The 14254-nt window shown below is 35.8% G+C and overlaps 1 protein-coding gene across 1 annotated transcript in view; it reads right to left on the bottom strand.

Annotated features, from left to right (window-relative positions):
* The window catches only part of LOC145692225 (methyl farnesoate epoxidase-like), a 215555-nt gene that overhangs the window by 14747 nt on the left and 186554 nt on the right, over positions 1-14254 (bottom strand). The window contains exon 6 of the mRNA XM_081767522.1: positions 1928-2042. Within this exon, the coding sequence (XP_081623648.1) occupies positions 1928-2042 (115 nt within the window). The remainder of the gene's footprint in view (positions 1-1927; positions 2043-14254) is intronic.

Below are 14254 nucleotides of genomic sequence, written 5' to 3'. Positions count from 1 at the left end.
AGCTTATGTGTGGCCTTTCAGCGGGAACGGAGTCGAAGAAACCTCTTATTAGATCATGAATGTCAACCTCTAGTTAAATATTACCAAATACATGTTATGTTTTAAACAGCTTCCAAATAGGAGAAAATTATTTTTATTAACTCACCCTAATATTACACCTTAGTGAGAACACTTAAAAGTGAACATAAAATAGTAACAAACTATCACCCAATTTTTAAATACTGAAAATAAATAGTTTTTATAATATTTTCCAAAGAAATGTGCCATATTATTATATAGTAAAGTTATATTGCATCGCAGGAGCTGGACCAGCCTTAACAAATTATAATTTTGTATGAAAAATAGTGAACAAGAGATGAATGAACTAACGGTGCCGCTCTGTCAGCGCACAAACTATGAAGATCCATTAAAGAAAAACTATACTACTTTTCTTTGTGTTAAAAATTCAGATTGCATTGCTTTGTCCTTTTACACATCTCTTGTTATACTGTTGATTACATAAACAAATATATATATATATATATATATATATATATATATATATATATATATATATATATATATATATATATATATATATATATATATATATATATAATTTTCCTCATCGATTGAAATTTTAAAACAACATGTTTAATTAAGTTTTCAATTTCTTTGTCCCTATCTGTTTTACATCAAATGATGTAGATAGTTATTAATTTAATGGAGATACCTGGAGTTGAAAATGTGACAGAAGGTTTGGAATCGGTCTCCGGCTGTTGGTAGTAGGGTATTACGAGCAGTAAAACGATAGTGTGAAATTAAATGACCAAATTATGATAATATAAAATGAGCAGCATCTCTGAAAAGATCAAATTTTTGGCTCAAGATAATATAGTGTGACTGTTAGGGAAGTGACGATTATCTTAGGTGTCTCAAAACTGTCAGTGCCTATTGTGAGGACGGCCAAAAGCTCACGTTAAAAACATAAAGAACAGCAGTCGGTAGAAAACCATCAGTAAGAGGTGCCACTGATGATTAAAGCGGATTGTCACTCGAAGCCTTCTGCGATTGCAATACAATTGACCTAGAAACTCAAGCAGCAATTTCTACAGGTTGTGTTATAATCATAGTCCGCTACCAGGTATACGACATGCATATACGTGATCAGGTTGAACGGGAATCGCCACTGTTAATTTATCATATCGCTTTAGCACGACGCCAATGGTGACATATGGACCATTGCTGACTAGAAAGATATGATATTGTCGGATGAATCTTAGTCCACCTTTTTTTCTAACTACAGGTCATGCTTGTGTGTGGTGGACGCTCAAAGAAGAGTAAGATCTGAAATGTGTCTGCCCAACTGTAAAACATGGCGGCATCTCTGTTATACTGTGGGTATCAATATCCTAATATTCTATAGGTCCTGGGCTGACACTTACCGGTAGCGTCACTGCCCGCGATTATATCACCATGTTAGGTGACGATGTTCATTCAAGGGTCCAGATGTTTATTCCGACCAATGATACAACATTCCAGGATGATAATATGCCCATTCATACAGATGGAACTGTTGCGGTGTGGTTTAAGAAACAGCACGATGAAGCTGAACACTTTCCTGGCTCATCCAATCCTTGGACCTAAACAAAACTGAAAATATATTGTCCATTTTGAAGACAAGAATGAGGCCGAGATTTGTGTCTCCATCCTCTCCCACAAAACTCAGTGTGAAATGATATAATATTTCACTTGCTGCTTTCACAACCTCTTTGAAACTTTTTTAAAACCTGATAAGTGCTGTGCTGAAACAAAAAGCTGGTCCAACGTCACATTAACCTTGAAAGTTTTTATTTTTCTTGAGTTTCATTAAATTGATAAGTATCTATATATCGAAATTGTAAAACGACATTATAATAGGGGTTACTTTTTACTCTTAAGTACATACCTTAGGTATATTGTAATCCAATATAGTAAAATCCTCTACGCTCATTCTAAGAAAAAGTGGAAATGTGGGCACTATCCTCACCACCTCCAGTAGAGTAGCTGATGTATAAGGCATCCTAAAATTACAATAGCCTTTTCATTTAAGTACATTAAGATTTGAATTATATGTGTACTGCAAATAAAATAAGAGAAATTTTGATTAGTTTAGCTATATTTGAATTGGAGTATAGATTCAGCTAACTGATTTGAATATTATCAAAAGTGTGAACGTTCTGTGATAAATTTAAACAAATTGAGAATATCATGCTGTGCAATAATAATAATCATAATATTATTCATTATATCATTATGCAAAAGTTAAAATGGTTAACGACAATAAAAATATTATTGTAAGTTGTTCAAAAAGTGTTTAAGGACTCTTTAGATACTTAAAATAAGTATACCTTCAGTTTCTCATGTAATGCAATTTTGGAGAAGAAATGTATTTAAACTAACCATTATTAAGTTATATTTCGCGTTTACAGATGAGAATAGTCACAGCTGTCCAACTGAATAGTAAGTAATCTGATTCTCAAGAAAATCTAGGTGTACGAGAATCTGCTTAGCGGAGTTTTGGCTCACTCAGAGGTGGAATACGTCGTGTGTTTACTTAGGAGTAAATCAGGCCTTTTCAGAATACATACAATTCCGTTTCCCATGAAAGGAAGCTTACTACTTTAATGAAATGCTAGGTAGTGCAATGCTACGTCACGAATCTGCTCCATGTCAATGTATTAAATTCAGTATTTTCATTAAATTTCAGTATTTGATACCGTTTGCAATATGGAGGTCGTGAAACCTGAAATAAAAATCAAATGTTATCACTCACTAACTCTCATCAAAAGCTGTAAGCATGGAAACAGGAGATACGGTACAAATGTATGATTTGTAATGTGAATAAACAAAAACTCCGAAAACTGTAAACTTCCCCCTCAAAAGAGGAAAATCAGGAGGAAAGGGTCCTTAGTATTCGACATATGATGATTTTTGTTAGTATTCGACACTACGGAACGTACGTTTGGTGTGTAATACCACGTCCGTGTCAATTCCGTTACTATTCTTGTAGAACCCTCCAAAATTTGATATATTTTCGTATATTTGTATATTTGTGACATTGTGACATTCTCATCCTTACTTTGGAACACTGCATGAATAGTGTAGTATTGTAAGTTTACGTCCAATACGTTAATTTTAAAGACGTAGTAACCTTTACCATTTTAAAAAATGCAACGTTATTTTGAGTGGCAACACTGTTATTGTGGTTGTATTGTAAGGGTATGATAATGTCCGTCTGTCTATATAGTAATGGTATGGATTTATCAGCGTTTTGTGTCTATTATTTTGAAAGGTACAAGGGTGTATCAAGATAAATTGTCCACCTTGTATGCGTTCATTTTTCAGTGGGAAAGATTATGGTTATATAAAGTAATTGAGCCCCTTTTCTCCTTCGAACAAATATGAAAGATGAATTTGGATTTGACTGCATCGGTACTGTCAGTGCTGTTCTCACGGATCGGATACTACACTGTTAAAAATAATTTCTTAAATTTGAGAAACCGTTTCTTATCTGTGCACCGAGACAATATTTTCTTAGAAATGAAATTTGGCAATTCTCATTCATAAGGAAAGTAGCAGTATATTTTCTCGTTTCACTTTATACAACCTCATCTACTTTCCTTCATTTCTCATTAATGAGAGTTTCAAACTCTTGTTTCTAAGAAAACATATTCTCGGTGCACATATAAGAAACGGTTTCTCAGATTTAAGAAAGTATTTTTAACAGTGTAATATCGAACTTTCTTACTATCTTTGTATACCACTCTTTACTCCAGCTTATATCGATGGGATTGAACTTGAACTTCGCAAATGTTTCTAGTAATCTCAGTAACCCCAAAAATTATGGATTGGGCACTAATATCTGTCCGTTTAAATTAGTATTACGTTATTCCCTGACGCCTTCTTCACGCTTACCGAAAATGTACTGAAAACTATGTTAGGCTAGCTCCACTAATGTAGCGAAAATAATCAATATCGGTGTAGTAGTCTAGAATGAGTTAGCCATCAAACAATATTTTTAAGTGTGATACCTCTCACCTTTCACCCCTTTACCGAAAATGTGCTAGAAACATAAGGTAGGCCAATGTACACTCATGTAGCGAGAAAATCACAATCTGCACAGTTAGAAGAAGATTGCAGACAAACATCCTTACATTAATTTTATATACATAGAAGGTGGACCTTGCCACCTCTTAAAACGTGTTTAAAAATCTCTAGGGCGTGGTTCCTACTATTTTAAATGAAGAGTTTTATGTATATACACAAGTTTTGTTTTCCTTAGTTGAGACGATTGTTGGATTGTTATATGTTCAATTTTTAGCGTAAACTTTGGACCACTTGCTTTCCCTTAATATATGCATTTAAACCAAAGTAACATAATAAAATTCCAAGTTAGGTTATGGTCCATTCATGTACCGGAAATCATCAAAGTCGGTCCAGCGGTATATGAGCAATGTAGGGAGAAACTTCGTTACACTAATTTTTATATTCACAGAAGATGTCCTCTTTCCCCTCTATAACAGGAATCTTGAAAAACGTTGGGACACAGATTCTATTCTTTTAAGTGAAGATTGTGTGTACCAAGTTTCATCTTTCTGAGCTGAGAATATTGTGAGATATTTATTTATTTGCTTATTTTGAAGGCCCCTCACCCCCGTTAGGGCACACAGCATAATCAAGGTAGCATGATAAGAAGGTGTTATGTTCCAGTTCTGTACCAAAAATAATAAAATCGGTCAAGGGGTCTAGGAGTTGTTGAGGGGCAGAGATTGTTACATGTACGAAGAAAATGCCTTCTTATTCCCTCTTAGAACATGATATTTCAGAAAATTAGACAAGTGGTCTATGATTTTAATGAACAATTTCTAAACCAAGTTTCATACTTCTAAGTTAACAGGATCGTGAGATACTCAATTTTCTCATAAATTCTCACATCCTCTCGCCCTCCCTTGATATACGGAACTTTAATCACAATAACGTGACAGCTATCCAGATTGCGCTATTGCCCTGTATTGCACCAAACATCACCGAAAAAGAGTCTTCCAGTCTAGGAGAAATTCGCGGATGAACATAGTTTTATTCACTTTTACCCATATAGATGCTTCCCTTGCCCTCCTTAAAACAGGAATTTTTAAAGACGCTTTAACGCGGATCAGGTTAATTTAAACGAGAAACTGATATGGAAAGTACTATCGTTTTAGTTAAAAGGATCAGATAGTATGAATTTTGAACTCCCTCTTCCCTTTAGGATTCTTATTTTGACAAAAGTAATATAGTGAAAATATAAGCTAGGCAAGAGATAAGTCAGATGTCAAAAGTCAGCAAATCAGTGAACGTTCTAGGAGAAGTTGACGAACAATTGTCGTCATGATATAGAACACAGGGCCTTTGAATCAACAGAATAAGAATTTAGTCTTTTAAATAATAGGTAAGGAAATAATTCTATGATTACAGATTATTAAAGCAGCAGACGGAAGTCAAAACTATTTTTTCATACTTATTCAAATTTCCGCTCTTCTATGATCTGGTTATGAGGAGAAAAAATAATACCAAAACAGGAAGAAAATATTACTCAAAATAAACTAATCTCTCGAACAATTGTTCAGGGTAATTATATACCTCTATAATCGGAAACACACTTAATTGTTTGCATACTTCCACAAAACATACAAACACCAAATTTTGCATACTTGTTCGTCATGGGATGTGAGTAATGGGAAAATTCCGATATCACGAAAAAGGCGACATTTTCCATGGAAATGAAGTGTCGAAATTTTTCGTCGTTTCGAAATGCTGGTTTTTAGAGTAGTTCCACACACCATAGAAACGTCATATTTTGTCAGGCAGTGAAGCTAGGAACATAGTTTATGATAGAAAAAAGAGCATTAAAATTCGTTTTCGTTTCGCGGCGCAAATCGAAAAAATGTGAAATTTGTAATGGCTGTATGTAGGACGTTGAAATTTCGAGGTGATGTTTATTCTGATGCGTAGTTTGCGAATCCGCCCTTAAACTTGAAAGAAATAGTCATGTTCGGTGTAAGATGGTGCTAGGAATGTTATAAGGGGGCGTCTAATTCTACACAACTTGTAGATATGGTGGAATCACGAAATTGCGTTCAAGTGTGTAGATTACAGCGTATGTGAGGGGAAAATTCCGACATGTTGGAAAAGTCGCCATCTTCGATTCAAAATGGCGGCTCAAAAATTTGTAACCATGAAAATTGTAAGTTGTGCTCTTGGTAGGTAAGCCAGGTTTCGCTATGTTATTAAGGACGTAGTTCAGTTTAAGTGAAGAAACAAATCATTCGAGAAGTCGCCATCTTGAATGCAAAATTGCCATATTTTTGAATTGCCTTCATTTGGACTCTTATGTGGTATATTGAGGAGAATAAAACAAACAAAGTTCAACGTATTAAGTTAGCTCCGCGGTAAAGTGTCTGCTTTCTGAGTAGCAGGTCTGGGTTCGATTCCCCGCCGAACCTTGTTTTATCTTATGTTTTTTTTCTTATCATGTTGCTTCGTTTTATCAAAATAATTTCTGTTGGCATTGCGTGAACAAAATATTTTCGTTATTACAGAACATAGACGAAAAGAATATATTTATACACTAACTGTTGATATCGTCTTGAAACTAGGCAGTTTGTTCGTGTGAAGCTTCGAGACGATACTCAACTATTTAGAAAGAAACATATGTAGCTTTAGAGATGGGGCAACACCAGTGTTTCTTTCAGAAACAATGTTCCTGAGGATCACAGTTAGTATTCCCAAAGGCACTGCTCATAGTTTTCTATTTATTATTCTATTATACACGTATTATTTGGTCTCCTGCGGGGGCACTCTAAGAGCCCCAAGGAGGCAGTGTACCCCCAAAAAACATTTTGGAAAAAAACATTGAGCATCATTTGCACGATATAGTATAGAGACGAGACAAAAATACATTTTGTCTCGCGAGGATAGTGTGTGCTTCAAACCGGAAATAATTGCAAACAATCTCCCTTTTTATACTGGTCGTTTAGATAGATGCGTATACCAAGTTTGAAGTCTATACCACAACTGAAAAAGTATAAGATTATAACTTTTCAGGAAATACACACACACACACACACACACACACATATATATATATATATATATATATATATATATATATATATATATATTTATACGCACCTTTTGACAATTTTCTCGTTGGCAGCGTATATAGTTATAATATACGGGATACGTGGAATAGTGCCTCTTTCGGTTCAGTAGTTTGTTTACAGGACCGGTTGGAGTGAAATGCGTTTTATAATAGACTCAACCTTTTAGGCAAACAATATATGCTATAAAAATAAACTTTCAAAGAAAGAAAAAGTGAGAAAAAGATTGTTAGGAATCGAACCCAGGTCTCCTGTCCAGTAGGCTCACGTCAAACCCCTACACTACCGATTTCCTTAGATTTTCGACTTCGTTCTTACTGCTCACATAATACTGGTACGTTGCGGCCTGCATCTGTGGGGAATTATATACCTCTATAATCGGAAACACACTTAATTGTTTGCATACTTCCACAAAACATACAAACACCAAATTTTGCATACTTGTTCGTCATGGGATGTGAGTAATGGGAAAATTCCGATATCACGAAAAAGGCGACATTTTCCATGGAAATGAAGTGTCGAAATTTTTCGTCGTTTCGAAATGCTGGTTTTTAGAGTAGTTCCACACACCATAGAAACGTCATATTTTGTCAGGCAGTGAAGCTAGGAACATAGTTTATGATAGAAAAAAGAGCATTAAAATTCGTTTTCGTTTCGCGGCGCAAATCGAAAAAATGTGAAATTTGTAATGGCTGTATGTAGGACGTTGAAATTTCGAGGTGATGTTTATTCTGATGCGTAGTTTGCGAATCCGCCCTTAAACTTGAAATAAATAGTCATGTTCGGTGTAAGATGGTGCTAGGAATGTTATAAGGGTGCGTCTAATTCTACACAACTTGTAGATATGGTGGAATCACGAAATTGCGTTCAAGTGTGTAGATTACAGCGTATGTGAGGGGAAAATTCCGACATGTTGGAAAAGTCGGCATCTTCGATTCAAAATGGCGGCTCAAAAATTTGTAACCATGAAAATTGTAAGTTGTGCTCTTGGTAGGTAAGCCAGGTTTCGCTATGTTATTAAGGACGTAGTTCAGTTTAAGTGAAGAAACAAATCATTCGAGAAGTCGCCATCTTGAATGCAAAATTGCCATATTTTTGAATTGCCTTCATTTGGACTCTTATGTGGTATATTGAGGAGAATAAAACATACAAAGTTCAACGTATTAAGTTAGCTCCGCGGTAAAGTGTCTGCTTTCTGAGTAGCAGGTCTGGGTTCGATTCCCCGCCGAACCTTGTTTTATCTTATGTTTTTTTTCTTATCATGTTGCTTCGTTTTATCAAAATAATTTCTGTTGGCATTGCGTGAACAAAATATTTTCGTTATTACAGACATAGACGAAAAGAAAATATTTATACACTAACTGTTGATATCGTCTTGAAACTAGGCAGTTTGTTCGTGTGAAGCTTCGAGACGATACTCAACTATTTAGAAAGAAACATATGTAGCTTTAGAGATGGGGCAACACCAGTGTTTCTTTCAGAAACAATGTTCCTGAGGATCACAGTTAGTATTCCCAGGGGCACTGCTCATAGTTTTCTATTTATTATTCTATTATACACGTATTATTTGGTCTCCTGCGGGGGCACTCTAAGAGCCCCAAGGAGGCAGTGTACCCCCAAAAAACATTTTGGAAAAAAACATTGAGCATCATTTGCACGATATAGTATAGAGACGAGACAAAAATACATTTTGTCTCGCGAGGATAGTGTGTGCTTCAAACCGGAAATAATTGCAAACAATCTCCCTTTTTATACTGGTCGTTTAGATAGATGCGTATACCAAGTTTGAAGTCTATACCACAACTGAAAAAGTATAAGATTATAACTTTTAAAGAAATACACACACACACACACACACATATATATATATATATATATATATATATATATATATATATATATATACGCACCTTTTGACAATTTTCTCGTTGGCAGTGTATATAGTTATAATATACGGGATACGTGGAATAGTGCCTCTTTCGGTTCAGTAGTTTGTTTACAGGACCGGTTGGAGTGAAATGCGTTTTATAATAGACTCAACCTTTTAGGCAAACAATATATGCTATAAAAATAAACTTTCAAAGAAAGAAAAAGTGAGAAAAAGATTGTTAGGAATCGAACCCAGGTCTCCTGTCCAGTAGGCTCACGTCAATCCCCTACACTACCGATTTCCTTAGATTTTCGACTTCGTTCTTACTGCTCACATAATACTGGTACGTTGCGGCCTGCATCTGTGGGGAATTATATACCTCTATAATCGGAAACACACTTAATTGTTTGCATACTTCCACAAAACATACAAACACCAAATTTTGCATATTTGTTCGTCATGGGATGTGAGTAATGGGAAAATTCCGATATCACGAAAAAGGCGACATTTTCCATGGAAATGAAGTTTCGAAATTTTACGTCGTTTCGAAATGCTGGTTTTTAGAGTAGTTCCACACACCATAGAAACGTCATATTTTGTCAGGCAGTGAAGCTAGGAACATAGTTTATGATAGAAAAAAGAGCATTAAAATTCGTTTTCGTTTCGCGGCGCAAATCGAAAAAATGTGAAATTTGTAATGGCTGTATGTAGGACGTTGAAATTTCGAGGTGATGTTCATTCTGATGCGTAGTTTGCGAATCCGCCCTTAAACTTGAAAGAAATAGTCATGTTCGGTGTAAGATGGTGCTAGAAATGTTATAAGGGGGCGTCTAATTCTACACAACTTGTAGATATGGTGGAATCACGAAATTGCGTTCAAGTGTGTAGATTACAGCGTATGTGAGGGGAAAATTCCGACATGTTGGAAAAGTCGCCATCTTCGATTCAAAATGACGGCTCAAAAATTTGTAACCATGAAAATTGTAAGTTGTGCTCTTGGTAGGTAAGCCAGGTTTCGCTATGTTATTAAGGACGTAGTTCAGTTTAAGTGAAGAAACAAATCATTCGAGAAGTCGCCATCTTGAATGCAAAATTGCCATATTTTTGAATTGCCTTCATTTGGACTCTTATGTGGTATATTGAGGAGAATAAAACAAACAAAGTTCAACGTATTAAGTTAGCTCCGCGGTAAAGTGTCTGCTTTCTGAGTAGCAGGTCTGGGTTCGATTCCCCGCCGAACCTTGTTTTATCTTATGTTTTTTTTCTTATCATGTTGCTTCGTTTTATCAAAATAATTTCTGTTGGCATTGCGTGAACAAAATATTTTCGTTATTACAGACATAGACGAAAAGAAAATATTTATACACTAACTGTTGATATCGTCTTGAAACTAGGCAGTTTGTTCGTGTGAAGCTTCGAGACGATACTCAACTATTTAGAAAGAAACATATGTAGCTTTAGAGATGGGGCAACACCAGTGTTTCTTTCAGAAACAATGTTCCTGAGGATCACAGTTAGTATTCCCAGGGGCACTGCTCATAGTTTTCTATTTATTATTCTATTATACACGTATTATTTGGTCTCCTGCGGGGGCACTCTAAGAGCCCCAAGGAGGCAGTGTACCCCCAAAAAACATTTTGGAAAAAAACATTGAGCATCATTTGCACGATATAGTATAGAGACGAGACAAAAATACATTTTGTCTCGCGAGGATAGTGTGTGCTTCAAACCGGAAATAATTGCAAACAATCTCCCTTTTTATACTGGTCGTTTAGATAGATGCGTATACCAAGTTTGAAGTCTATACCACAACTGAAAAAGTATAAGATTATAACTTTTCAGGAAATACACACACACACACACACACACACATATATATATATATATACGCACCTTTTGACAATTTTCTCGTTGGCAGCGTATATAGTTATAATATACGGGATACGTGGAATAGTGCCTCTTTCGGTTCAGTAGTTTGTTTACAGGACCGGTTGGAGTGAAATGCGTTTTATAATAGACTCAACCTTTTAGGCAAACAATATATGCTATAAAAATAAACTTTCAAAGAAAGAAAAAGTGAGAAAAAGATTGTTAGGAATCGAACCCAGGTCTCCTGTCCAGTAGGCTCACGTCAATCCCCTACACTACCGATTTCCTTAGATTTTCGACTTCGTTCTTACTGCTCACATAATACTGGTACGTTGCGGCCTGCATCTGTGGGGAATTATATACCTCTATAATCGGAAACACACTTAATTGTTTGCATACTTCCACAAAACATACAAACACCAAATTTTGCATACTTGTTCGTCATGGGATGTGAGTAATGGGAAAATTCCGATATCACGAAAAAGGCGACATTTTCCATGGAAATGAAGTGTCGAAATTTTTCGTCGTTTCGAAATGCTGGTTTTTAGAGTAGTTCCACACACCATAGAAACGTCATATTTTGTCAGGCAGTGAAGCTAGGAACATAGTTTATGATAGAAAAAAGAGCATTAAAATTCGTTTTCGTTTCGCGGCGCAAATCGAAAAAATGTGAAATTTGTAATGGCTGTATGTAGGACGTTGAAATTTCGAGGTGATGTTTATTCTGATGCGTAGTTTGCGAATCCGCCCTTAAACTTGAAAGAAATAGTCATGTTCGGTGTAAGATGGTGCTAGGAATGTTATAAGGGGGCGTCTAATTCTACACAACTTGTAGATATGGTGGAATCACGAAATTGCGTTCAAGTGTGTAGATTACAGCGTATGTGAGGGGAAAATTCCGACATGTTGGAAAAGTCGCCATCTTCGATTCAAAATGGCGGCTCAAAAATTTGTAACCATGAAAATTGTAAGTTGTGCTCTTGGTAGGTAAGCCAGGTTTCGCTATGTTATTAAGGACGTAGTTCAGTTTAAGTGAAGAAACAAATCATTCGAGAAGTCGCCATCTTGAATGCAAAATTGCCATATTTTTGAATTGCCTTCATTTGGACTCTTATGTGGTATATTGAGGAGAATAAAACAAACAAAGTTCAACGTATTAAGTTAGCTCCGCGGTAAAGTGTCTGCTTTCTGAGTAGCAGGTCTGGGTTCGATTCCCCGCCGAACCTTGTTTTATCTTATGTTTTTTTTCTTATCATGTTGCTTCGTTTTATCAAAATAATTTCTGTTGGCATTGCGTGAACAAAATATTTTCGTTATTACAGACATAGACGAAAAGAATATATTTATACACTAACTGTTGATATCGTCTTGAAACTAGGCAGTTTGTTCGTGTGAAGCTTCGAGACGATACTCAACTATTTAGAAAGAAACATATGTAGCTTTAGAGATGGGGCAACACCAGTGTTTCTTTCAGAAACAATGTTCCTGAGGATCACAGTTAGTATTCCCAAAGGCACTGCTCATAGTTTTCTATTTATTATTCTATTATACACGTATTATTTGGTCTCCTGCGGGGGCACTCTAAGAGCCCCAAGGAGGCAGTGTACCCCCAAAAAACATTTTGGAAAAAAACATTGAGCATCATTTGCACGATATAGTATAGAGACGAGACAAAAATACATTTTGTCTCGCGAGGATAGTGTGTGCTTCAAACCGGAAATAATTGCAAACAATCTCCCTTTTTATACTGGTCGTTTAGATAGATGCGTATACCAAGTTTGAAGTCTATACCACAACTGAAAAAGTATAAGATTATAACTTTTAAGGAAATACACACACACACACACACACACATATATATATATATATATATATATATATATATATATATATATATATATATATATACGCACCTTTTGACAATTTTCTCGTTGGCAGCGTATATAGTTATAATATACGGGATACGTGGAATAGTGCCTCTTTCGGTTCAGTAGTTTGTTTACAGGACCGGTTGGAGTGAAATGCGTTTTATAATAGACTCAACCTTTTAGGCAAACAATATATGCTATAAAAATAAACTTTCAAAGAAAGAAAAAGTGAGAAAAAGATTGTTAGGAATCGAACCCAGGTCTCCTGTCCAGTAGGCTCACGTCAATCCCCTACACTACCGATTTCCTTAGATTTTCGACTTCGTTCTTACTGCTCACATAATACTGGTACGTTGCGGCCTGCATCTGTGGGGAATTATATACCTCTATAATCGGAAACACACTTAATTGTTTGCATACTTCCACAAAACATACAAACACCAAATTTTGCATACTTGTTCGTCATGGGATGTGAGTAATGGGAAAATTCCGATATCACGAAAAAGGCGACATTTTCCATGGAAATGAAGTGTCGAAATTTTTCGTCGTTTCGAAATGCTGGTTTTTAGAGTAGTTCCACACACCATAGAAACGTCATATTTTGTCAGGCAGTGAAGCTAGGAACATAGTTTATGATAGAAAAAAGAGCATTAAAATTCGTTTTCGTTTCGCGGCGCAAATCGAAAAAATGTGAAATTTGTAATGGCTGTATGTAGGACGTTGAAATTTCGAGGTGATGTTTATTCTGATGCGTAGTTTGCGAATCCGCCCTTAAACTTGAAAGAAATAGTCATGTTCGGTGTAAGATGGTGCTAGGAATGTTATAAGGGGGCGTCTAATTCTACACAACTTGTAGATATGGTGGAATCACGAAATTGCGTTCAAGTGTGTAGATTACAGCGTATGTGAGGGGAAAATTCCGACATGTTGGAAAAGTCGCCATCTTCGATCCAAAATGGCGGCTCAAAAATTTGTAACCATGAAAATTGTAAGTTGTGCTCGTGGTAGGTAAGCCAGGTTTCGCTATGTTATTAAGGACGTAGTTCAGTTTAAGTGAAGAAACAAATCATTCGAGAAGTCGCCATCTTGAATGCAAAATTGCCATATTTTTGAATTGCCTTCATTTGGACTCTTATGTGGTATATTGAGGAGAATAAAACATACAAAGTTCAACGTATTAAGTTAGCTCCGCGGTAAAGTGTCTGCTTTCTGAGTAACAGGTCTGGGTTCGATACCCCGCCGAATCTTGTTTTATCTTATGTTTTTTTTCTTATCATGTTGCTTCGTTCTATCAAAATAATTTCTGTTGGCATTGCGTGAACAAAATATTTTCGTTATTACAGACATAGACGAAAAGAATATATTTATACACTAACTGTTGATATCGTCTTGAAACTAGGCAGTTTGTTCGTGTGAAGCTTCGAGACGATACTCAACTATTTAGAAAGAAACATATGTAGCTTTAGAGATGGGGCAACACCAGTGTT

This window comes from Thermobia domestica, chromosome 8 (genome assembly GCF_964235325.1).
Source record: "Thermobia domestica chromosome 8, izTheDome1.hap1.1, whole genome shotgun sequence".
Lineage (NCBI taxonomy): Eukaryota > Metazoa > Arthropoda > Insecta > Zygentoma > Lepismatidae > Thermobia > Thermobia domestica.
This window is presented reverse-complemented; position numbering and strand designations above follow the sequence as displayed.